Genomic DNA, 25,752 nt, shown 5'->3' with positions numbered 1-25,752 from the left:
CCCTACGGATAATCCAGAAATCCATCCATCACCCTAATTTCAAGGTGGCTGGATAGTTTCCATTAACATTTTACAGACTAAATTGATTGTATCATTGCAATAACTAGGTAAACCAATGATGAAAATGATCCTTACTGCCTGTGCATCAACTTAAGGTCATATTAGTGAGCAGGCCAGACGTGATGGACTGAATACAATCACCATTTTCCGTTTCTTTGACACCATAAGAAATCACAAGTTAATATGGAGGGGCATGACTACATCATGACTGAGGCCAAACTGGATTCAATCAGTGCAGCAACACCCACCACTTACCCGGGGCTTTGGTTGAATTAAGAACCATCAGTAAATACATTGTGGCTGCAGTCAAACAGAAGACAGTGTTTGTCAAGCACTGAGGCGTCCTCTCCCTTTTCCACCCCCGGGGATAGAAAACGCGTTAACGTGGTGCACAGCTCGACGTGGAGCGGAGCCACATTTTTAAAAGGCTATGCAGCAGTTTTTAATTGGAGCTTCCTTTTTTTCCCCCTTCCACCTTCTGACTTGACAGCGTGTCAGGCTACCTAACTTAGCCGCCGGGAACCTGCCCTGAAGCGGCGGCGGCAGGGGGGGGGGGGGAAACCCCTCGCTTTCCACGGTTACAAACATGTCGGGTCACTAACCGTTAGCCGGCCGGGGGAGCAGTACGTGGTTGGCCATGTTGGCACAGACGGGTTTATGTCTGGGTTCACAGTTAGCCGCTAGCCCCTGGAGCCCTAACGTTAACGGGTGAATTGGAGGTTAGCAGGAGCTAGCCTGTAGCTGCGGTTGGGGAGGGGGGACGGTGGGTAGCTTCGGTGGCAGCTCACATTCAGTCACACATCGCCTTACCTGCTAGCTCCGGGTCCTGGTGGTGCTGGTGGCCGCCACCTCGTCTTCCTCCCCCGGGGGAAATATTCAACGTGTGAAGGCGTCCCGCAAACACCCGAGTGGTCTGTGGAGTCTTGGCTCAGCAGACGGTTAATTTTCCATCCCGACACGCTAGCCTAGCTCGATGCGACGCGGTGCCCCGGTGGAATAGCATTTCTGTGCCACAGCATGTCACTGCTCCGCGGCGCAGCTAGGCTAACTAGCTAGCTAGCAGCAGCGGCTACACAAGCTGTTCCGACCACAGCTCCCGCCCGCCCGCGTCTCGATTGGCCGCGGCGGACAGGACTCCCCTCTGATTGGACGGCGGCGCTGTCAGTCGATCGCACTGCAGCTGCTGATGTTTCATGCTGTGAAGAGTCAAGATTGCAACTGAGTGTGAGAGAGGAGGAAGAGAGATTTCTTATTGTTTAGAGGAGTTAATCAATAAAGCACATTTCAGAACCTGCAGAGCTGCAGCACAGGAATAAAACACATGCTAAAAATTCAATAAAATAACAACTATGGACAATCAAAAGCCTGATAAAACATATGCGTGTTCGTAAACTGAAAACTACAATAAATTAATTTACTGTTTTTTATATTAATGTATTTTATAATAATATATTTCTTACATATTTTTATTTTATTGCTGTTTTATTCTATTTCATACCTTCACTTGCTCTCAGGTTGGCCTCGTTTTGTATCTGCTGATGTGACAAGTACATTTCAATATCTTATCTCACCTCAAACGTTCGGTGTGTAGAATTTTGTGGTGAAGTTGCATGTTGCAGCTGAATACCCCTCACCTCAACCTCCCCATCCAAACATGAAAGAGAAGCCTTCAGATGTCATAAAGACTCAAACGATGTTTAGTTTGTCCAGTCTGGGCTACAGTAAAAAGACATGGTCTCCTCCGTAGGGAGAACCCGCTCCTGGTGTAAATATAAAGTATTTAAATATAAAGGGCCCATTCTAGGGTAAAGAAAACAACAATTTGTACAATTTAGATGAAACACAGTCGTGAAAACATCACTAGGATAATTTTATATTCAGTTTCTGCAGATAGATCCCTTTCACCTAAATCTTACACACTGAACCTTTAATTTGTCTCAGAATCATCTGTCTGAAATAAAGTTGCACACTGAGTGGGAAAATGTGGGACTGAGTGAGCACAGGCCTCATGCTGTATCGATTAAATAACTTTGTATTGTTAATGGTAAATAAATGTAAGGAAAAAGGTGATAACTATGAACCTGTAGACAAGCATATACGCTATAAAGCACCACTCTGTCGTAAAGAGCGTATGGACTCAAATGATGAACAGGGGAATATCTAGAATAAATGAAAAGTTATCTAGTTATCTTGGTGTTTACGAACATTTTGTGAAAATGCCCTGTCATCTGCACGATGTAAAACACACACACAATAAGTGATCATCAGATTCCATTCTGGCCCCTCCTGGGAAACAATGCTCAATCTAATAAACATGTCTGTGGTGAAGAGAATGAGAGATGCAGAGTAATTTGGAAGGTTGTGCAGCTCTCTGCAGGATGCAGTCTGTTTCCTGCTCAAACAGATGGGACTCTACATCATATTCTGCTCTCTGCACCCAAAACCCTCTCACAATATTATATAATGCAACACGTGTAGTGGAGGGTACACCTACTTTATCTCAGTTCATTTACCTTTATAGTTTTAAAAATAAACTTTGGCGATTGGCCCTGGTGTTTTAAAAGAAAAACATGATTAACAGACAGAATATATTTAGTTTCACATTATTATTGGTTTATGGTTTATCCCCTGTGGGTCTTAATGATAGGAGCTCATAGTTTACTCACCATTTTATTTCACTCCAAAAGAATATTTGAATGCAGAAGCATATCTTGTTATGAGTGTGGTTAAAACCACAAGCGTAATTACTTCCTCTTTATGTGTAAATATATTAAACGGTCAATGTGAATACACTGTGTGCTATCAGCTTATTGGTCAAATATGTCTGCGTCTGCTTACTAAATGAAAGGGGTTTGGATGATGTGTGTTATTTAAAATTTGTTATATTATTCATCACTAGATACACCACTTATTACCTCCATAATTTAATGTAATAAGGCGTTAGCTTATTTGTTCCATCTCCAGCCCTCAGAGCAAGTGGTTTGTGAATGCCACCTGCTGGGCTGTTGGTGCAACATACATGTTGTGTCACTTCTGAACATGCAACATGTCCTCCTCCATCCCCTCTGCATCATTATTTTGTTCTTATTTCATACCATCACTGTTGGTTTGCCTCAGGGAAGCTGCAGACACGGACTGCACCGACCACAGAGAAAAGGAAATGTTGCTGGTGAGCCGCTGAGTTGTCCGCTACAGAAAGAGCACATGGTCTCATGTTGTTAAAGGAGACTTTAATTCAATACAGCGCACATGCCTCTGGCCATTAGCTTGAAATGCTTCTGAAAGCAAACAGAGGCAGCGGGCAGGGAAGTAATCACTGGTGTTAAGTATCAACCAGCTGCTTGGGTCACGACATACGCAAGAGGCAGCGAGAAAAACACTGAAAAAAGGTGCATTTTGTGCACAAAGTATTGAGAGAAATTAAGGATAGATTACTTGTTTTCCTCTGCACAAATAGTCTTGAGAAATCCACTCGTAAATCTATATATAATCTGTAGTGAGAACAATCTCAGGCCTCTGTCCCAGGACACGGAGGCAAGCAACAGATTGAGGGAAACAAAATCAATACCAGATGTTTTATAAAAAGTGGGTGGTATTTATTTTTATTCTTTCAATCCTTGTACGTAGTATGAATGAGTTCTGGGCTGACATTTACACAGTGTGACAAGTGTGGCAGCGTGACAACAGAGGGATGCAACACACCTCCTTGATGTCATGATTGTAAAAGGTGTATGTCAATCAAACAATGTTCACACACTGCCACTCACAAGACCAGATTTCATATGATTTCAAATATTGGCGCAAGAAAAAAATGTAACTGATTCCTCTTTTTTTTGCTGACATTTTGGTCTGTGACACAATTTGACATCAAAATCAGTATCATCAGGGGGAAATAGTCACCACATTACATTTGTCTTTTATTTCACACACAAATATTAAGACATTAGTTACACAACTGGTACTCTTCCAACAACACAACAATACAAAATCATCAGAATCAAGACCCAGACATTCTTTAAATTGCACAACCAAGCAACATTGTAAACAAACAGACTTGACATATTGAAACTCATTTGATGGGCGAGTCCAGGATCTCTTGATAATCCTGCCGAACGGCCCTGCTCACCCTGTACAGCTTCACTCCTGTCAGGGTGAACACGCTGACCATGATGACCAGGCCTCCGATGACGTCGTAGACGGACGGGATCATCCTCAGGACAATGAGCTGGAGGAACATGGCAACCACGATCTCGAGGTGCTGCACGGTGCTGACTAAGGCTGGATGAAACCTGTTTAGGGCATAGTATACTCCCAAGAACGCCACGGTAGAGCAGATACAGATCCCAATTAAATAGCCCCAGGTCTCCCCATCGAGAGGAATGATGGGCTCCTGCATGATAAACATGGTGGAGGCGCCCCACACTGTGCCTGTCCAGCCGAAGGTAAAGAGTGCAGTCCACATGCTCACGCGCTCCTTAATGGCTCTGTAGACGATCATGGAGAGGGCAGCTGTCAAACCGGCCACCACTGTCATTGTATAGCCAAAGGCCTCCTTCCAAAAGGTCAACCTGGACTTCTCCTCGTCCGCTACGTTTGGCACCATGACCAGACACAGACCAAACACGCTGCCTACCACCGTGACCACATCTGTGTAGCCCAGCCTCTCATCCAGGAGCAGGAAGGCCAGTACTGCACTGAAGACTGTGGTAGAGGCACGCCACATGAGGGTGCCATTACTCGGGGGTACTATGGCAAAAGAGGTGTAGGCGCAGGTGATGGAGATAACGTTGCAGATGCCGTAGAAGAAGAGACGCAGGCGGTAGCCCTTAGGGCCAAAGGGGGCCTCGTGGTAGTAGAAGACCACCAGGATGGACAGCACTTGGATCACAGAGCGGATGAAGAGCAGCTCGAGGGAGGGCACTTTAGAGCGGTCGGCTGCTAAACGAGTAATCAGTGCCACACAACCGTGAGCCACGGCGGCCCCAAATAAGGCCATCCAGGTCACCCTGGAGGCCAACACATTCGCCTCGCCGAAGCTCGCCAGCTGACCCCCGACCCCCTTGTCTCTTTGAACACTTGGCGGCTTAGGTGGGGTCTCCATGGTCCCAAAGAAAGTCCTGCCACCTTTGCTGTCTGAGACAAGTCTCTTGTCCACGTTAGCCTCTGCGAAGGCACCAAATTCCTCAAAAGAGGGTGCATCATCGTACCCTTCATCGCCAGGCTGAGGAAAGTGAGTGGCATATTTCACTGTCACTGTGTTTGGGTGAATCTTAACCCTCTTTTTGGATCCGTACTGGAGCGAAGATGCTGGTACATCCATGTTTCTTCAGGGTTCAGAAGGTGAAGTCTGAAAAATGAAATCAAAATCATTAAAGTGTAATCGTAACAAAACAAAATAAATACATTCTTACCCTATGGTCTGATTTAGTTTTAAAATTTGGACAAAACTGATATTTTTTGCATAATAGATCTTTTGGTTTCTTAATGTCCACCCTCATATGCACACACACACACACACAAACATATACACATGCTGTCAAAAGTGTGTAAAAGTGGAGGCTGTTTCGTGTTTCGTGATTCTCAAATAACTCTGTGCTACTGAACAAGACTGCGTGGGCAATTGAATGATTGATTAATTAATTAATTATAAACTAGTTGCTATGGATCAAGGTGCAGATCACTTGTCTGCATATGAATGACTCGTTTGACAATCATTGTCGTCAGTGTTGCCGGTGCAAGGTAGGCCCTCCATTACCAAACAGGTACTGTAGGTCAGACTATTTGAACTATGTGTTGACTGGTTGCATGTCAGATTTATGGCCTCCCTCATTAGCTGAAGGGATATATGCTCCCTTGGAAAAGTATTTTTTTGTATTTTTAGAATACAGTTTATTTTGATCCACAGTGTGGCTGCTGTATTGTGTGTGTTTTATTTTGATAAACTTACAATTAGGGTATTTGATAAGTTATTTTAAAATACATTTGTATGTATCTCTGCCCTGCACACACGTATATATACTCTACAAGCTCATATAAGCAAAGCAGCAAACATTGTGAGGCTGATGCAGTGTGATGGGGATGAAATTACATAACAGGAAAAACCACAGAGGGGATGATACACGAATGTGGGCCACTCATGAGATGAATGGAGTTGCACACCATCAAATAGCAACAAAAAAAAATCCTGCGTGAAAGGGTTAAATGTATTGAATCGTTTTTAATGGTTCCTTCAGCCACGTGATATTTCTGACGCTTCGATTTTTAATGGGATTTGGTTTAAATACGCTATCGCACAACCTTCAAACTAAATTAATTCCAATAAACTAAAAATGAAAACCAATCCATGTAAATAATAGTATGTTTAGTATTACAAATATATTTTTCTCCCATGGTCACATTCATTATGTCAATCCCATTGGACAAAGCATAAATCAAAACCACAAGGGGGCAGAGAGAGACGCTCTCTCGCCCTCTCTCCTCATGATCGCGGTTATTCCTCGTTTTGGGCACATTATTATTTTAACTTAATTATTCACAATAAACGTCGTTAATGTGAGTATGAAAGAAAAACGCCAATAAAAAAATCGCATGTGTACGATAGAGAAAGAAGAAGCGTTGAGCCTTTCAAAAAAGATCCAGATACACATTTTTTTTGCAGATGAAATTATTATTTTCAAGGATGCACGGAGACTGAAAATAAAGAATGAAGCCAATAGTTTAGTTGAGGGTATAAAAATGACCCAAATAAGGCGTTTGCATTGTAGTAATAACTGAATGCAGCTAAATCAATCAGCCACAATGTGAATAAACGTCTTACCGTTTCTTCTTTAAATAGTCCCTGTTGATGCATGAACTCGGGTTCGTGTCATAAACAAAGATCTAGTTCTTGATCCCTACGTTTGGTCAACTGCAATCTCTCCATCTCCCCCCCTCGAGTGGAGCGACTCCTGAAAGATGCGTAATTTCTCCTCCAAGCTGTCGACGGGCGCTGCTCCTGCTCCTGCTCCTGCTCCTGCTTCAGCAGCTCATGAGGCTGAAGCTGCTGCTGCTGCTGATGAAGATGATGATGAGGAAGAAGAAGCCGGGGAGAGTAGCAACTGTCACTGTCACAGCCAGTGGTTTCTCCTCCTGCTCCTCCTCCTCCTCCTCATCAGGACTGCTTCCCACCTAGACTCATACTTCGTCATCTCTCAGAAGGGGAAAATGGATGTGCGTCGGGTTGTCGCCTTCATCATCCTCATCATCCTCATCATCATCATCATACAATCACAACCCATGCACTTCAAGAGGAAGATTTGATTTCCCAGTCTGAAATAATTATGCTGCATGAGAGGAAGAGGAAGATTGCAATCATGTTCTGCCATTTTTGTCAATTTAAAACATGCATTTGTTTAATTATACTTTGTAGGTTGTAAACATATACAGCGTCATTATGGTACATTTCTGATTTATTAGCACGGCTGCACTGTATGTGATCAGCCCAGGCACACTAATAGATAATGAGCGGACTTGCTCATTTACTTGGTGTACCAGCTTGAGGTAATTGGAATTCCCATAATCCTCTGTGGAATCCTCTCATTGCACCAACACGACTCTCATGAGGGTTGTTCTCTGTCCTCCTCGTTTCACTACATCTTCCTCTCTTTCCGGAGAACAATAAATTCATCCGTCCATCTTTAAATCACTTTCATATATTGATCTATTGTGCACAAAGGAAGGCTAATTCATCAATGGCTGCTGAACACAAGCAAAGGGGTGTGTGTGTGTGTGTGTGTGCGTCTGTATGCTGACTGCAGGTTGACGGAAGGCAGGCATAAATTAAATAAATTTATAGCTATTTCAAGATGGGGTGGGAGTTGAAAGCACTAAAATTAGATTGTTAAGTTTACCCCCCTGGCAATGCAACAGGAACGTCTGTAATATAGATCACACTGTCTCTGCCTCTGTGACATTACTGTGATTTTAATTGGCAAATAGGTGATTTGTAATCCTGTGGCAATTAACACAGTGTCAACATTTACAATCCGCCGTTCAACATAAATCTGACAGCAGGGAGGCTGAACTTTAAGAGGTATAATTGAGCAATTAGGTCTGGAAGAATTATAGGAGCGTATTAGTATTTCATTATCGTACGAACAAATTGCACAGTCAGCAGGTCAACTTTACAGAAAGTAAAGAGGTAATGGCTCTTTAGTTTGGAATATTGGCATTTAATTATCTGCATGGAATTGTCATACTACTACATCTCATGCTCTATTTGAATACTTTGACATTTTGGGAAATTAAATTGGGAAATCCTGAAAATGTCACGATCACAACAATTGGAAAATGTCTGGATCGTGCAGGCGAGGGGGGGGGGTGGGGGCCTGGGTAGAGCAGGTAATAGACATAGCCGATAAATTCCACTGCAGAAATCACGTTTGTTTTCTGTTTACAGCACATCGACACTGGCCGTCGGCCCATATCACTAAAAGCTGTTGAATTTCTTTGCTGAAAGTGAGATGGTTAAAATCGATACCACGCTCACGTCTGTCCGTTAAATACGAAGCTACAGCCAGAGGGCGGTTAGCTTTAGCTTAGCATAAAGAATGAAGGCAGGATTTAACAGCTACTAGCATCATCTATACAGGTCATTAACTGACATTACATATCATATAACATATGCAGATATTATAAACAGAGAGAAGCTTGAAGAATCTTTATGGTAAGATGAGCTTCTGACTGTTATTTCATTTTTAACGGAAAAACCTGAGAATGGTCTTCTTATTTAATGTGCATGACTATGTGAATTTCCCAGTAACAGTAAAATCTGTATAATTGTTAGATACAATTTTTGGGGAACTACAGAAGCACATTGCTGCCATGCAGGAAAAAGAAAGAAAACAATTAGTATCATGTTATTGTTGTAATGTGATAATTTATTGATCAAACATTACACTTTTTGTCATGAAAAGCAAATTTTATGTTTTAACATAAAAGGTTTTATGCTTTAACTATATCAGTTATCAAATTATAATGTTGATGTTAATGTTTAAGGTTATAATGTGATACACTTCTGTTTTCCACCAAATGTGACTTGGGGTTGGTATGAAGCCGTAGTGTGAGGATCCACTCTCTGTGCTCCAGGAATAAGTCAAGAGAGGGAAACAGAATAATAAGAAAAAAAACATAAACTCCAAACTGCTTCACAGCTCATTGAACCACATTGAAAAAAATGTGCATAATGGCTCCATAAGAAATTCATGGAGTGCTCTGATGATTGAAGAAATAACTGCAGAAGAGGAGGTGAAGGAGGCGAAATGTGGGAGATTTTTTATTCTCTCACTTAACAAGGGAACGAATCCGCTCTATTAAACATCTCCGGGGACATGGAAACACATTAAGGGTTCCACAGTCCTGACTACACTCACTTCTTGTCGGGCAGCTTAAGCCGAGGCTCCACTGGCAAATGCTAATCTTAAGATAAAAGCATATTGATTGTGTTGCATGGTCAGCTCGTATAGAAAGTAGACAGAAAACAATATTTGTACACATACCACATATTGTCTGATCTTGGAGTATAGTGGAAATGACTGTGATTTATATTAGATTCAGTGATGGCTGAGCTATAATTCCTTACCTGGCTCTTTGCCCATTAGCTTACACGCTTCGATCTCTTTTTCTTGAGTTTCTACTGAAAACTGAATTCTGTGTAGCCCCGGCCGGCTTTTTAAGATCATATCGGATAAAGTACGAGAGCCTTGAGCTGCGTTTTTTATTGATCACCTTTCTTTTTTTCATTATTTGTCTGGTCCCTAGTCACAATGGCCCATTTATCTCTCGTCTGGGGCTCAGGCTACCTGACATTGATTAAGCAGTTATATATCGAATTATTTAAATATGCAGCACCTGGAATAAGAATTGGACAACTACAAACTACCTCTCCTGATTTCGGCAGATTGGCTGACAGGCTTAGAGAGCAATTTACGGACTTGGAGAAAAGAAGGTGCGACCAGGCTTGTCCTTGACAGAGCAAATAAAGTCAAATAAATGGAAGATGGTGGCTTTAATAGGCAATTTGTACATGGGTGGTGAGAGAATGGACAGGGCTCTTGGTTCGATCTCTCTAAGGGCTGAGAATACCACAGTGAATATGACCGAGCATAACCTTTTGACCAGCAAAACCACAATTTGTAAGCATAATTTAACATGTAATATTTATGAATTTAATAAGAAATGTTTAGGATTTATTTAGGGGGTATGCATCACATCTTACAGGGGGTCTGTGAATGATTCAACGATCATTCATGAAAAGCTGAAGGCTGTCGAGGCCAAGCCAAACTTTCTCCAGCTACCTGCAACTAATGCTCTGAGAATAGCTCATCCCCACTGGCAAGCTTCCGGCACTTTGTTTTCTGTGTTGTTGCTGAACCCAAAATCAAATAGTGCCGCATACACCCATGAATCATGAATGAGCCAACGCTTAAGTTTGTTCTATAACAAGGGTGTTTAATAATGAATGAGGAGACGAGGGTTCCCAAACATAAACCTCCCGTCTTCTTTTGTTATCATCTTCATCACCGACTAAAAAAAGCAAACAGGAGGGAACATCATTGATTCCATCCATCATGTCAGCAAGATGTAAATATGTACCTGGTCAAACACATTAGTTATGAACATTTTGAATTATAGATAAGATAATACAGGATATGCACAACAGAGTTAAGAGTTAATTAACCTTATGTCTCATTCATTTGAATATGAGAAGACAATGATGAGCTAGCACATGGTGTAAATCAATCATTGCTCTGCCAAATCAATAAGCTTTTGAGTGATCAAAGTACATTTAATTCATATTGACATGTCAAAAGATGTTCTTATGATTTAATTTAATTATCATGCTCACACATCTGAACATGAAATTTAGGAAAGAAAGGCCCCCCCTCATCCTTTTAATGAATGAAACTGATATTAATAGATTGCCCATCACTCACCTGGATGCTTGACAGGATTCATTTTTCAAGACGAGAAGGGTCCCAACAGCAGCCCGGGGGTGGGGGTGGGGGGGGGGGGGGGTGGGGGGGGGGGGGGGGGGGGGGGGGATGCTTTCAACAAACTCAATTGCTGTTCACACATTGTCCATCAGTCAGCCTTATTACACATTTTACATTCTGTGGAAAGCTGTAGAAATGACTTTACTGGCATGCTGGGAATTGCTTCTATACCTGCTAGTGGTTTTAAGTCATACGATGTACATGTTAGATTATATGGATCCAGTCCATTGCACCCGGGTGAAGCAAATAAGGGGAAATACTTTGACATGCAGGCCTGAGATATGTATTGCTATGTAGAAATGAACCTGATGTGCGACCCTTTGAGAAGCTGTAACACCTTGCCTTTGCCGTCAACACCTTTACTAGAGATCTGAACGATTCGAGATGTCAGGCTCGGTGACATTTCGAGGTGAGATGGGGAGGTTTGGAAACGACAGAGAGCTGTGATGTGTTGTTGTCGTGAGTGAGCTTCACAAATCCGACTCTACAGCCGGAAAAGCATCATTTGAGAGAAGGAGAGGATGGGACGTCTTCAGGTTTCAACATGAATAGACATAGTCAAGTCAAGCATATGACCGAGTAACCATGGGTACTGCATCTTTTCGTTCTACAGGATGAGCTGTTATCTCTACCTTCTTATACTGGAATGTCTTTTTTTAGGGTTTCAGGAGAAAAGCTACTCCATCTAAGAGAAAATGTTTCCCTGCGTATACACTGTAGAAGAAAACTTGGATTTCGTTTTCTACTTTATCTTAAAATAGCATGAGAAAGACCATCTGGAACACCCAGTTTTGCCCCGGGTGGTTTAACCTTGCGTCAGTCTGTGATTAAGCCACGGCCATTTCTGGTTTCCATTAGCCCTGTGCCTCAACCCCTTTTGGATTTCTGACACAGACCAGCCCAAAAGGCCGGATACAGCAGCTTTTGTGAGTGTGAGCGTCTGTGTTCTGTTTTATTATAAATGTGATGAGTTTGACTGCGTCTCACGAGAATGCCCTTTTCTTTTCGCATGTGTCGGCCCGTTTAAATGTTACATCTCCTCTGATCCCTATTCACAAACAAATGTCTTGCTCAATTTACTAGATTTAAAATGATGCAAATGTCTTAATGGATCATTACGCTCCCACCGATGTTGTTTTACTGAAAGCTCTCTCTGTTCTCTGGCGCGGTTTGAAGCGAGATAGATGTAAAGATTGCAGCCAGTATTAAAACAACAGCGTGTTTTGCTGTCAGCACAGTGCAGCGGCCTCCAAAAGCACGTTTCAAAGTCGAGATGCATTCGTCATGCTGTTATGGAGAGAGCAGAGGATGCTCCAGTGAAATTATGAGGCGCAAAATGAACCAAACTGTGCCTGAATAAATCTCACCCTCACTGTGTGAGAGAGCACGGCAGGCTGGAGTCGCTGCAGAAACGCAGAACAATCACAACACCGATCATAGTGTTTTTTATTACAGTAGGTGCTGCAGAGGCTGAAGTGTGATGGCGTAAATCACACCTGCAGCTCAAACTAGATGCATCTACATCAATGGTGGTATTGATGACAGCGACGTCAGCAGTTGGCTTAAGAAGGGAGAAGGAATCAGATGCCAGCAGAAACATGTACACTGTGAGATCCTAAAGGTTTATGAGGAATCATAAAGATTTACAGCATATTTTTGTCTCCAGTATGGCGGCCCTGAAGTGCACAATCACACAACACGACGACTGATCACAAAATATGAGTGCAAATAAGAAAACACAAGTGCAAATTGAAAAACACAACAAATCACAAAACGCAACAGCAAAACACGACAGCAAACAAGAAACACAACGATAAATTACAAAAGACAACAACTAATTAGAGAACATCCCCTATCACAAAAACAAATCACAAAACATGACAAATCACAAAACACCACAACCAATCACAAATATGACCAAAGCATATATCATAACAAGAAATAAGAAGACAACAGCAAATAAGAAAATACACCAACAAATCACAAAACACAACAGCCAATAAGAAAACACAACAGCAAACGCAAAACACGACAAATCACAAGATAAGACAAATCACAAAAAATGCATTGTCAGCATTTCCTTGCTTTCAAAGATATGGACAATCCATCCATCCCACCAGCAACGAGCGTTGTTGTTAGCAAATCCCTTTTCTGCTGGAAATTAATGCTGCTGTGTATTTTTCTTACACTTTAAACCAAGTGACTAATCAAGAAATTCATTGGCAAATTAAACAGTTAAGAGAATAATTCTCAGTATCAGCCTGATTACACTATTAACATATCAGATCCTTTACATATGATTAACACTCTGTCCATTTGGTCCCGGTTCTCCTTCTGATTGCAAATGTTATTCTGTTAAAGAGCTGCACACACACATTCATTTGACACACAGAGAAAATGATGCATATGCGAACACATTTGATGGGAACACGTTGTACACCAGACCAGACAGCAGCCAGTTCTTTAGTCACAGGCATTTCAGGAAGTGGTTTTAACTGAACCGTTTCTGTCTGGATGGAGACACAATGTCGACAGCCTGCAGATTATTCTTAAACACTATATTTCTTTAGCATTGACATTTAGCACCTCACTAGCGTATGTAACTATTAAAAACCTTTTGTTCAGATGTAACAAGTCAGTAATGCAGGTCACATAGAGACAAGGGACATAACTTCTTCATGACCCTGGGGGCTGGTTGTGTTTTATTCATAAAGGGGTGAATTTCTCATTGTAAATTTATTTGATACAAAATTCAGTTTATGCTTCCGAGCATGAATCTGTGTTCCACCTCTGACACAGTAAGTATTCATACAGATTTTTTTGCTAAATCTTGGTGGAAAGATGGGACACGAGCAAACAAAGATCCCATAAATGTTGGCACCGATCTGGACAAAGAGGCATTTTGACCAATCCCCCAGGGAATCATTCATGGATCTGCCATATTCATGGGATTGATATGCGTGTGTGCAATGTGGTGCAGCTTGATTGAATTTATTAGGGGGACTGTTGGGCCTGAGCAGAGGTGTACACTGTTTGTTTCTTTATTTGGTATCAGAAATACAACAGCAGTATCACTACACTACAGTCCTTGTACAAAGCTATGAAAGAGCAAGATGGATCAATTGACTGCTCTGTTTTACACCTCAGCTGTCTCAGAGGGAGTCCACTGAGGCGAGCAGCTCCACCGCAGAGAGCCTGAATAAAATCAATCTCAAACAACAGCGAATGGAAATCAGATGGACTGCTGCACCTGCGAATAAATCCGTCCTTGAAAGTCCTTCGTGGAGTCAGTAGTGTGCTACACAACTAGCTGACCAGGTATCAGATGCATTCATCACAATGCCTGATGTGGGTCCTGCTCGGGCAGTAGAGAGCAGAGGGGAGGTCGCGACATGTGACGACTCCTTTCCCAAACTGGCGCCGTCACCGCTCTGATAGCACCGCGATACACACCAGCAATTACAGTGCAAGGTTATCAGATGAGCACCATCCATTATTTGATCGAGAATTAATCACTTTCTGCATCCCAACAGTGTTGTCTGAAGATAGAGAAGTGGGAGTGTGGACGGCCTGAGCCAATGGTGATTTATTGGGGGGATTACAGATGAACCCAAGTGAAACAGAGTCTGTGCTTCTCTCTCATTGATGTTGCCACAGACTCCCATAAAATGAGAATATATGATGATGTAGCTCAGACTTTAAAGACAAGAGGTTTTATGAGGAGAGAAAATCCAGGCCTGGCTTATCAATGAAACATGTTGTTGGAACATGGTTTTGTTTTCTAGCATGTGGCTTGATTTAAATGATAAGCCAATGAAATATAGACCTGTTTTTTAACCGTGTCAATCCAAAAACTCTATTAGCTTCAATTTCACAGGCAATTTGTCTTTCAAGATACAATTGAGAGAGCTGCAGTATGACATTACCTTATTACCCCTAACTACATCCATCAGCACTGCCTGATTTTTCCATGCCACAGCCAGAGATCCTCCTTGAAAAGCTCATCATCGTGCTCCATCACTACATCAGGCCGCGAGTCGCAGCATTTCGGTTTGATTTGAGGCTGAAGGGAACATTTTCTTCAAACACTTACTGTTGCTAGATAACACAGAATATTAATTTGAGCAGTCGGGTCGCCCCGTTACATTTTATCACTGCAAACACAGTTGCCATGACATTGCACCCGTTGCTGAGCTAATTTTGCATCTGTGCTGTAAAGGTTGACGAGAATCAGATAATGAGAATGAGAAGAGGAGGTAAAGGATTTGAGATAATAGAGACAGAACGGACAGTGTTTGCATCGTGACATCGGTTTCGTCGGGCATGTTAATATCACAACGTGGTGTAATGACATGCAGCCATAAATGTCATCAGTGGGTCAAACGGAAAACAATTTATAATAACACTGTGCACCGATGCATTTCAATCAGAGGATAATGTCATGAAAGGAAGGACATAAATCATACTGAGTAAACGTTGGTAGATAATACCAGAGGCTTCATGCACTACAGCACAAGACAAATTCAGTTTGATAAAGTTTCAGTACAAGACTCTTGGAAGAGCATAAATTTAAAGAGACTAAAAATAGGTGAGTTTCAACATCTTCCTCATGTCTAATTGATTTCCTGCTGGTTGCCGTGGGAATTTGAAACTGCACTTTGAAATAGAGGTGTGTCACAGGAAGGATTTTATCATCATCTGTACAACGAGTCTGAATAAATGGACACTGGAGTTCTCCGGTAATGCATTTCTCCACCCCCCCCCCCCCCAGGCTTACCACCAGTCACTGAAGGGCCACCACCATAGTTTGTCACTGCTCCTGCACCTCAGCCTCTGAGATGTTGCAGGAAACCTTATCGACCCGCAGAACGAGCTATGGCCATTATTGACTGTCTGCCTCTCTCTGTGGCTATTATCTTTACTGCCTTGTTACCAGATGGAGCCGGTCAGCGCTGGCACACAGCGACGTCATACACCTCCTTCGCCTGAACAGATGGACCATGAGGAGATGGGTGATATCACATAGAGGGAGGATGGACACAATACAGGGGGGGGGGGGGGGGGGGGGGGGGAGTTAAATGACCAAAATAGAAAATTGCCTTTTTTAGAAAACGACTGATAAGATTAGGCCACATCCGGAGGAGGTGCACAACCAAAATACCAGGAAATATCAGCCCACAAGAGTCAACGTGACTCCTGAGCTTTACACAGACGAATCAGCCTCTTTTTTACTGTTAATATCTATATCAGGAGTTTAATAATAATAGGATTCCAACATTCCAAGTGGAGAGTGTTTGACCCCTTACTAGATAAGTTACGATGGAACATCACTCAAGGTTTGAGTTTGAGGTTCCTACTCCTACAAATCCATCTACTGACTTCATGGAGAAGCTGTTGCCTGACGTCACACAACAATAGTAGCAGCATTTTACGGCACATGGTGGCGCCCACGTTGGTGAAAGGCAACCAACCAAAATCTGTTCTTTATTTCACGGAGGCTGAATAAAGTGTGATTGACGTTGACGTAAAGGGGAACCTGGGCATAAAGATGCTGTGTTTCAATCAAAGAAATAAACGTAACCAAAAGAGAAGCAGTTGCTCGACATCACACAATAATGGTGGCATAAATCATTTTGGTTATCCATCAACTAAAAGGCAATGTAAAAAAAGGTTTGTCCATATTCAATTATAATAATGTATACTATCATATAATAAAACCTATTGTGTATGTAAATTGATGAGCAAATATGACATCAATATTATAGCATATATGGTTATATAGTTTGTTTTAATGCAAGGGGGCTGCACTGCTGACAGGTCCTCCAAGTTTTTCATATACATTTGTCATCATACACCTGGAGCACTTACAGGTGGGAAACTGAAAAGTTTTGACATCTGACTTTTAATAAAACAGCATTAGATACGATATGAAACAAAACGATATGAAACTATATGATAGATGAAATTTGCCGTGGAGCAGCAGCAAAGGGGATATCAAAAATAGAAACATCTTTAAAAGTTATAAATAAGGAAACACGCATAATAAACAATGGGAAATGTGAGAAAATATAAATAATTCATACAATGTAGACAGAATATTATAGGATTGCACTCATAAGATATTGAAATTGCACAGATAGAAAATGAATATTGAACAGTTGAACCTGACTGAGATTCGGTGCATGTGGTGATTAGGAGCAGTGCTGGTTGAACAGTCCTAATGTTTTATGTCTGATGTGTCCCTTGGTTTGGGGCGTTTCTCCAGACTCAGCCAGTTTGGAGTTGCTTTGAGCCTCAGGATGCTCTGGCCCCAGATGGATTGTTTATCGGAGCTAACCTCAGCTTTTTCCCTGCATCTCTAATCAAATATGCTTTTCAAATAAATCCCTATTAGTTGCTACTTCCTCCAGTTTTTTTTAACGCTTGCTTACAGGCTCTGCTCTCCTCACCACAGGATAGTTTGTGGTCCTGAAAATGTAGATTAGTTCCTACTCACTCGCTCCGATAAAAGCTGCCACTGGATAAACACTATACTCTCTGAGCATCCTGCCTGGAGAACTACCCGCCTGACGCCGCTACCACTGGGAAAGTGATTATTAAATATGCACCGATGCATATAGAAAAAAGCAGTTTCAGGACTTTCTCACATAGCCAGAAGGAAAACCCCAGGAAGAAAGATGGTTTCTGAAGTTACTGTGTCTACTGTTTGTGAGAGGATCTGTTGATTTATACAACGCTTCATCCAAAATGGCCTCATTATAGAGGATTCTTCCTTGGCAGAGACAATTCTCCTCACTCACAACTCAAAGACGTGGTGGGCTTTACTGAAGAGGTGTTCTGAAGCAGTGCCTGCTCTCATTCCTTGCACACCTCCTTTTAGAACCACCGGGCGACCTGAGAACATGGTAAATGAAGACAGATCTGCTTCCTACCAATTGTTATCATCCTGTTTTTCTGTCTCTTTCCCCCCCCTCTCTATGTGTCTGGCCTGGAATAGCCTATTTATGTGGCCAGGCAGCTGTCAACAGGACAGGCTGGCAGAGCACAGAGGAGCCTGAAATTTGAAATGCTATTTCTAGGACTCCGCAGAATAACAAAAACTGAAGCTCAGGAGAGAATAAGTCGTGCTTCATGCTGAACAGCCGAGACGCAGAGTGGATGTGTAATCAGGTCATGCTGCTGTGTTTTGCTTTCACCAACGAGCACCTCTGTTGTCACATTTTCTCTTCAGTCGACTATTTTCTATAATTTTCTCTTCTGGCCTAGTTTCCAGTTTGGCTTTTATCAAAGAAATATAATGAAAAGGGGAAAGGAAGGAGAGAGAGAGAGTGTGTGTGTGTGTGTGTGTGTGTGTGTGTGTGTGTGTGTGTGTGTGTGTGTGTGTGTGTGTGTGTGTGTGTGTTTACATGTGTGTTTGTGAGAGAGACAGGGACAGGGCGAGAGAAAAGAAAAGGGAGGGAGGGTGAGGACGGGAGCAAGAAGAGGAGCATGGCAGAGGGAGAACTGATAGACGGTCGCGACAGAATGAGGCATGAGTCATGTTGAAGTGTGACGTAGATGAGCGGGGGGGGGGGGGTCAGGTAAGCAGCACCCGTGTCATGGAATCACAGACCCAGAGGCTGCAGGAAGGCAGAGACTGTGCTGCTTGATCTGAGGAATCGAAAGAGGAGAGATTGTGGATCGATCACCACAGTGACTGTCAGTGTTATGTCATTTATAAGGAGCATTTTTACTGTGTGTTTGATGTGGTGTTCAGGGTAATTTATTTTGAAGACTATTTACCCATTGAAGAATCACTTGTTAGTATAATGCATTTTGTTGCAACACTATACAGAAAAGAAAATGTTCTATACAATCAAAAGTTGTATAAATAACCTATGGGAACAGATTTGACATCGGAACTTTTACATTACAATATGGACAAAAGTATGTGGACATCCCTGGCTAAACCCATTACCTCAGATTATGGGAATATCTTATCAATATTATCATTGTAACTTTATACTGGAGGCACTGTTTGATTACTAAATTACTTACAAGTATGTCTTTTGTATATATTATTAGATCATTTTCATATACGTTAATATGTGTTTTTAGGTTTGTTATTTACATTCCCCTCCTGCAAACTGTAACCCACGGGTTCCCCCCAGCCAGGAACGCAATCCTGCCAGAAAACTTGCCGAGAAACTGACTTCCTTACACAATACAGGATAACTCTCAGCTCCTTGTCTTGGTTTCACAGCTCATAACTTTACTGTTCCCTCGGATTTTCAGGAGCTGACACAAAGAGTTAATGACCAATAAATCCAATTGAGCATTTAACAACTCGAAAGCCAGAAATTTCCCCACAGTCAGGTTCCCAAAATTTCGTGGAAAAGCTTCCCAAAAGAGTGGTGGCATATTAAATCCTGTGGTGTGTATAATAAACATTTATCTGTTTCATTTTAATGTGTCTACATAGTTTTGACCATACATTTTAGTCAAATATAGCCTGAAATAACATATAAACCCGTCTTTTTTATAGAAAATACTAAATGTGCTGTAGACCTCAGAGAAATCGCCTCCCCTCAGTCGTGATCACGTTTCTACATTTATACATTTTCATCCGTCCTCTCCCTCAGGGATTATGGAGAAAAAGTGAAGAGGTAGAGTTAGTGAAAAACGGAAGAAGCTGATTGTAGCTGACTCACGTTCTGGGTTAGAGGTTTCTGACTCACAGGCTAAGAACTAAGCAGATTATAACTCTTCGTTCCTCGGGGTAGAGATTATTGTTGTATTTAAATTTTGAGTAAAATCAAACACTGATGGATTAGAGTCTTTACATCTACATATGCTCGCATTAACACTTTTCTCTAGACGTCTTTTGTTGAGACTGAGCTTTAATGTTGACCCTCCTTCAATTTCCACATTGTGAAAAACAAGAGCAATTTGTAAAGATATTACTTTAGATATCTTATAAATTGTTAATAACATGGCAGGATATCCGTGCTCCTATAAAGAGAAATATACCTGCTCAGTGTTTGGTAATATAAAACAGTGTCTGTGGAAAAAGCATCACCTTTCACTTCATTTCTAAAAGCAGCATGTTCATAATGTTTATCTTTAGATGCATCAGATAAAAAAAAAAAAAGCTGCTCTTGAGGATGACGAGAGGGGAATGTTACTCATGAAATAAAATATAATTCAATGAGCATAAATAATGGAAATATCAGACGTTTATCTCTTGGATTCGGCTCAGTTATCATGGCACATTTTTACCTTTTGTGTTTTATTAACTTCTGCACTGAGCCGCTGATATAGATTATCTCTTGTGGCGGTGAGCAAACATCACAGTCATTTCATTATTAAATCAGCAGAAAAGATAAAAGCCTCATTTGCCCACGTTGAATAGTAGATGGAGATAAAAGCCCCGACAGCAGCAGTCTGAGAGCAGCATTACGAGAGAATCCAATCAGGACACAATTAACATTAGTTCATAGATCACAGACTTTAGACATTACGATCTTCAACAACTCTGTTTGGTTGCTGTGGGTAAAGATGAAATATGGAAAACAACAAATAGTTCAGTTGTATTACAAAGAGCTTTAATACTCTCTCTGTTCTTGTTCTCAGTTGATAAAATGACTCTGATAAAAAAGCATAATTTATTAGGTAAATAAAAGCCAATTGTTTTGAGTCTCAGAAATGTGTTTTTGCATCGTTAATATGAAAGTGAGTGTCTCTTTGTGGATGTAATATAATATTTTAACTCTTTTCACTGGAACACTACTTTGAAAGCACCCATTTATTATCATATTTAGACACTGTAAGAAATACGCTTGGGCCTTGACACCACCCTCATCTCTAAAAGAGACATATTCAGGTTCATATTTTTAATACTTGTTAATCAGGAGCTTTAGCAGTTTTGAAGAGCAGATTCTGTTGCTCCCACACACATGACGTGATGCAGCTTCATCCTCATCATCCTCCACTTGGTGTCCAAAAGCATCTCAGCACAGAGGAACATGCAGTAAAGTAAAGCTACTGCCGTCTGCCTAAGGACATTACTTGGATGCAAATGGTTCTCACTAACCCCTTTTTGATCAATCGATTGATTCTGACTGGAGCGCCGGCAGTTCTCACCGGTCGTCGCTGGGTCGCCAGAGGAGGAGGGGGGGGGGGGGGGCTGTAACCACAGTCCATTTGCAAATGTGGTCAGGGATGGGATTGGAAATGTAATGTGTTTGAAACACAGCAACATATACAGTAGAGGCTGATATTGAAATAGAAGTCATGACATTTTACAAATTGATTTTTGTTGAGGGTTTAGCTTGATACAATACAGCATTTTGATGAAATGTTGTCCCCACTTTGATTTCTGTATTTGCAAGAGGAGATTATCAGTGGAAAGGAGCTGTTTTTAAGAGAAGAGGAGACGGATCTTCTGTGTTTCAGCCAGTTTCCATGGCAGACAGAGGAAAGCCGATTTGTGCTAATCCACTCCTTTGTCAGGGCGGTGAAATTGGTTCGTCGGTGTTGTGTGAACACACCGTGCTGCCTGAATTTAAACGTAACAGATGGGGTTTGACAGAGGTATGAACTTATCACAATGCTGTAGGTGCCACAGAAGGTTACATTAACTAAGCTGCACACACAAGTGCAGATATTTCTTTTTCACATGTCGTACTGAAATTGCACGCTGCCTGAAATGTCACAAAGGCCGCGGGAAATGACAGTGGATGGGAAGAGCGGAATCAGCAGCTGCTGTGTGGCTGACTTGGGGGCACACTTCTGCAGTCACGCCTACATGATGAGCAACATTATGGTGTAACTGGGAGAAGAGCTTTAATCACATGTCCCTGCACACTAGGAAAACCAATATATTCAGCCCTGCCCCTCTGCCAGCGCTGCTATTTCGGAGTACTGTGCACGATGTTGCTGTAGTTCTGTATAACTGGCTGCTCAAATATGAACTGATAAATCAACCCAAGCATTGCAGGAATAAGCAGAGGAGGCCGACCGAAATGGGAATTTAAAAGAAAGAGGCAATTTCATTAATTTTCAGGCATCTTGCTGCACCCTGTAATTATCTCCCTCATGGTAATTTGCAGTTGCCATGGAGACAGAGATAATATAATCAATTAAAGCACACGTGTTGGCGCTGGTGGGGACAAAAAACAAAGTTATCTGAGTAAAGGCAGAACATATTGTTTCTATTACCCAAACAATAACCATTATTACTGTATGCACGTCAAGAACTGACAACCAGAACTGTGTATGTTGTGTTAAATGAAGCATCACGTTAGTTCATGCAGGACATGGAGTCATGTGCTCAGCTGTCATAAGCTGTTGGTTAATGGCTGCTCGTCAGTCACTCACCAATCACAACAAAGTGGTCCCTTTAAATATGACCTCCTCCTCACTGATCCCTGCTCAGCTTCACTGCCACTCATGCCCGGCTGCTGCCAACCCCAGCCTCCACCTTTTAGCACTGAGTCCAAACATGGTTGTGGTAAATGGTGTTCATCTTGAACAAATGAATCCTGCCTGCTACGCCCACTGGGGGGTTTGGCACGTGTTCCCTGTCTTATCTTAGCTGCGTGGCTAATCCAGGGAACATCCAAAGCATTGAGCCATCCGCGCCAAGCATTACTGTATTCGCCCAAGTTCCGGGGCAAAGACGTATGACGAAGCTAAAGCACACTGCAGCCGGCTGTTTATTCCTTCCACTGTTTGCATTGGTCACTCGTAATGGAGCGTGATCATTCATGGCCATTTGCTGCATAACGTAAATAAACTGTAATACATTACGTGAAGATGTCAGGAAAAGATTCACCGGCACTGATGGTGACGACAATGACTCATTTAAAAGGTGAAACATTTTTGTTTTGTTAATGAGCAAGAAGAGCTTGTCCAAGTTTCCTGTCTGAACGTACCACAGGCTGAAAGATAACAACTCATTTAATGCAAAGACATTAATTAACCTCTGCCCCTTCTTTACGTGATGGAGCTGGGTCCACAGACGTGAAGTGAGTGCAGGGAACACGATGTACGGAGGAGAAATGAACATCTAGATGAGTGAAGTGCTCCTCCCTGAGCCTTTTGTCGTCATCTACACAGTTGTGTGACACATGCGTCTGCAAGCGTAGCTGGAAAACCGAGTACGCCACAGCCACATTGTCAGAGGACACCAGGGGACCACAGTGGAAAGTTGCCATCAGCGGTTTGATTGCCTCCCACACACACACACACACACACACACACACACGCAATACTCCCCCCAGCTCCTGCGTCTGATGGGCCAGTGTTGACAGTAGGAGCCACTGATGACTCACCGACCGATAAGTGATCGGCCGGCCTTCTGTGAGTCACCTGAGTGTTCTGATCCCCATACATCACAGTGACAGCAGCCACAGGTGGAGGCAGCGGAGCAGACCCGCCACCTGCCTCTGCTCTGTTTGCCTCTCACCTAGATAAATAAAGTCTTCATTTCACGTGTTAGCTTTGCACTGAAACACGTCGCCACGCCTGCTGTGGTCGTCCTCCGTGGAAACAATGAAACCTGCCCTCTGCAAACTCGGCCCATTCACACAATCACTCTAATTATGATAGATGATTAATGCCAACGACTGATAGCCGCTCACGTAAACTCTAAGAGAAGTTAATGACTCGCATAATAAATAGCCCCTGATTCGATGCTGCATTTAAGGACGCTTTATCCAGAAGGCTGAATTGGAAGAGCTCTTGACAGAGGCCAGGTCGTTTTTAAAGCAGGAGGAAGTGGATCATTTAGCTTTCACTCAACAACAACCCCCCCCCCCCTGCTCTGCAAAGTAATTACCAAAAAAAAAAAGGGGGGGGGATTTGAGTTTCTGCATCTCAGCTGTTGTTGGGTAATGTGGATCTGGACTGATCTGATAATGGCAGATTTCCTCTTTGGTAGACATGCAGGACATATTCCACACACATGCAGTTTTCCACCGGGTTACTCTTATCATGGCCACTGTTTACATTGGCTCCCTTGTTTGTCCGCTCTCAATTTTCACCCCCTCCTCACTTTCTCTGCGTATTATTGAGCTCTCTCTCTCTTTCTCCATGTCCACGGGCTCAGGTTTTGTCATAATAATGTGTACACACGGCCACAGCACCGAGGCACAGCAGCCAAAGCTACCTCAGATATGCGAGACTCTGAAATGAGGTTTTTCGATATACCCGGCGTTTTCGAATGAGTGGCTGACACAGCAAATTCCCAGTCCTGCGGTGGTTTATCAATCATAGTCAGAGTGAAGTCGTGGTGATTACATTCGATATACAGAAGGTGGGGACTAGATTAAGAATATCTTCCTCCTGTTATACAGGAAATAACAAGGGATGTTGCATATTGAATCAGTGTGAATGGATTTCTTTATTTCAGACCTTCAAACAGAGACAGACATTTTTTTTTTTCATCCCAGCTCCTCAGGATAATTTTTTCATCTGTCTGCAGCACCACTCCCCCTCTAACCCCCCCCCCTCCATCCCTCCCTCCCCAGTGCCACGAGATGGTTCCTCCATTTTGCTCTGATAAGCTGCCACGGTTCATTCCCCTCCATCATACTGGCAGTGCCAGCACCATGCAGAACCGCACCTCTTCAGGGGTGGAGTGGTGTTTTTCTGGGCTCGACACAGACGGGAGCTGAGTGACGCACGTGCTGTGTCATCAAATTCATGGTTGTCATTTGTTCATGAACACACACACACACATACATATAAAGCCTACAAGCATGCACATCTGAGCCAAAGCTGATTGAAGGAGCTACAATTGGAAATAAGTGCTGAAGCTTCTCCTGGAAGTGGATTATAAATTATGTGATGGAGAAAAATGGCACACATGTATTCAGGATTTTCTCAGGACCAGCATGCACTGTGAACATGATGTGACCAGTATTTGCATTTCAAGATTTGAGGAGTTTGATGGTTCTTTGGAACACTGACATCAAAACTGGGATTTATGCAAATACAAGGGCAAAAATAATGTCTGTAGCACTGCAGCTGAAATGTTTGGACACTGCAGACCACTTATCAGAACACTGTGTCCTGCTACTGCTCCACAGCCTTACCTGATAACGACCATGATGACGAATGCAGTGTTTCATGCTTGGTGAGTCCATTAGCGAGTAGCATGCTATGTCGTGTGCATGTTCATATGTGACGATGGAGGATGGGCCAATAATCCAAGCATGCATTGCCCTGTGGGGTGATGGTTAACTGGTAAATGAGGTTAACTCTAAGAGACAATTCCCCTGTTGGGACAGCAAATATGTCACAGACACAGGAAAACAGCAGGGGACGGTGCTGGGTCATGTTTCTCCATCCACACATATTGAGCCGAACCTTTATCATCCCTCTATCTCGTCCGCTGCTTCTCACCCAGACAAAAAGGAGGCTTTCAGATCAGTCAGATAACGTGTGAGAGAAAACACGGCACTTGACATATAGAGAAAATGATACTGTCACAAACCCCCTCTCCTTGTTTTGCTGTTGTTCTGCTGATGATGAAAGCAGCCTTGCAGCAGTCACGCCACATCATTTCAAAGAGACGCCTCCAGGATGCAGAAAAACCTTGTTTCCACGATTATTTGGGGGAAATAAATGTGAAAGAAATGAGCAGCACACGCGGCTGAACATCAAACTCACTGCA

The 25,752-nt window shown here is 42.5% G+C and overlaps 2 protein-coding genes across 2 annotated transcripts in view; both read right to left on the bottom strand.

Moving 5' to 3' along the window:
• The window catches only part of nck1b (NCK adaptor protein 1b), a 28,317-nt gene extending 27,111 nt beyond the window's left edge, over positions 1-1,206 (bottom strand). Inside the window, exon 1 of the mRNA XM_034572221.1 lies at positions 871-1,206. The gene's annotated coding sequence lies outside the window, so the exon portion shown is untranslated. The remainder of the gene's footprint in view (positions 1-870) is intronic.
• A 2,668-nt stretch (positions 1,207-3,874) lies between these two features.
• slc35g2b (solute carrier family 35 member G2b) lies at positions 3,875-7,302 on the bottom strand. The gene is made up of 2 exons (XM_034572807.1): positions 6,878-7,302; positions 3,875-5,407 (listed from the first exon to the last, which is right to left on the bottom strand). Exon 2 carries the CDS (start codon positions 5,378-5,380, stop codon positions 4,130-4,132), a length of 1,251 nt encoding a protein of 416 aa, XP_034428698.1. The 5' UTR covers positions 5,381-5,407; positions 6,878-7,302; the 3' UTR covers positions 3,875-4,129.
• Between the last annotated feature and the right edge of the window lie 18,450 nt (positions 7,303-25,752).

The sequence above is a fragment of the Hippoglossus hippoglossus genome, chromosome 20, assembly GCF_009819705.1.
Source record: "Hippoglossus hippoglossus isolate fHipHip1 chromosome 20, fHipHip1.pri, whole genome shotgun sequence".
Taxonomy (NCBI): Eukaryota; Metazoa; Chordata; class Actinopteri; order Pleuronectiformes; family Pleuronectidae; genus Hippoglossus; species Hippoglossus hippoglossus.
Note: the sequence above shows the minus strand (reverse complement) of the source record. Positions and strands in the feature narration are given on the sequence as shown.

What these genes read in the sequence shown, in the direction of transcription:
- slc35g2b (XM_034572807.1), bottom strand. Translation starts at nt 5,380, where the DNA reads ATGGATGTACCAGCATCTTCGCTCCAGTACGGATCCAAAAAGAGGGTT.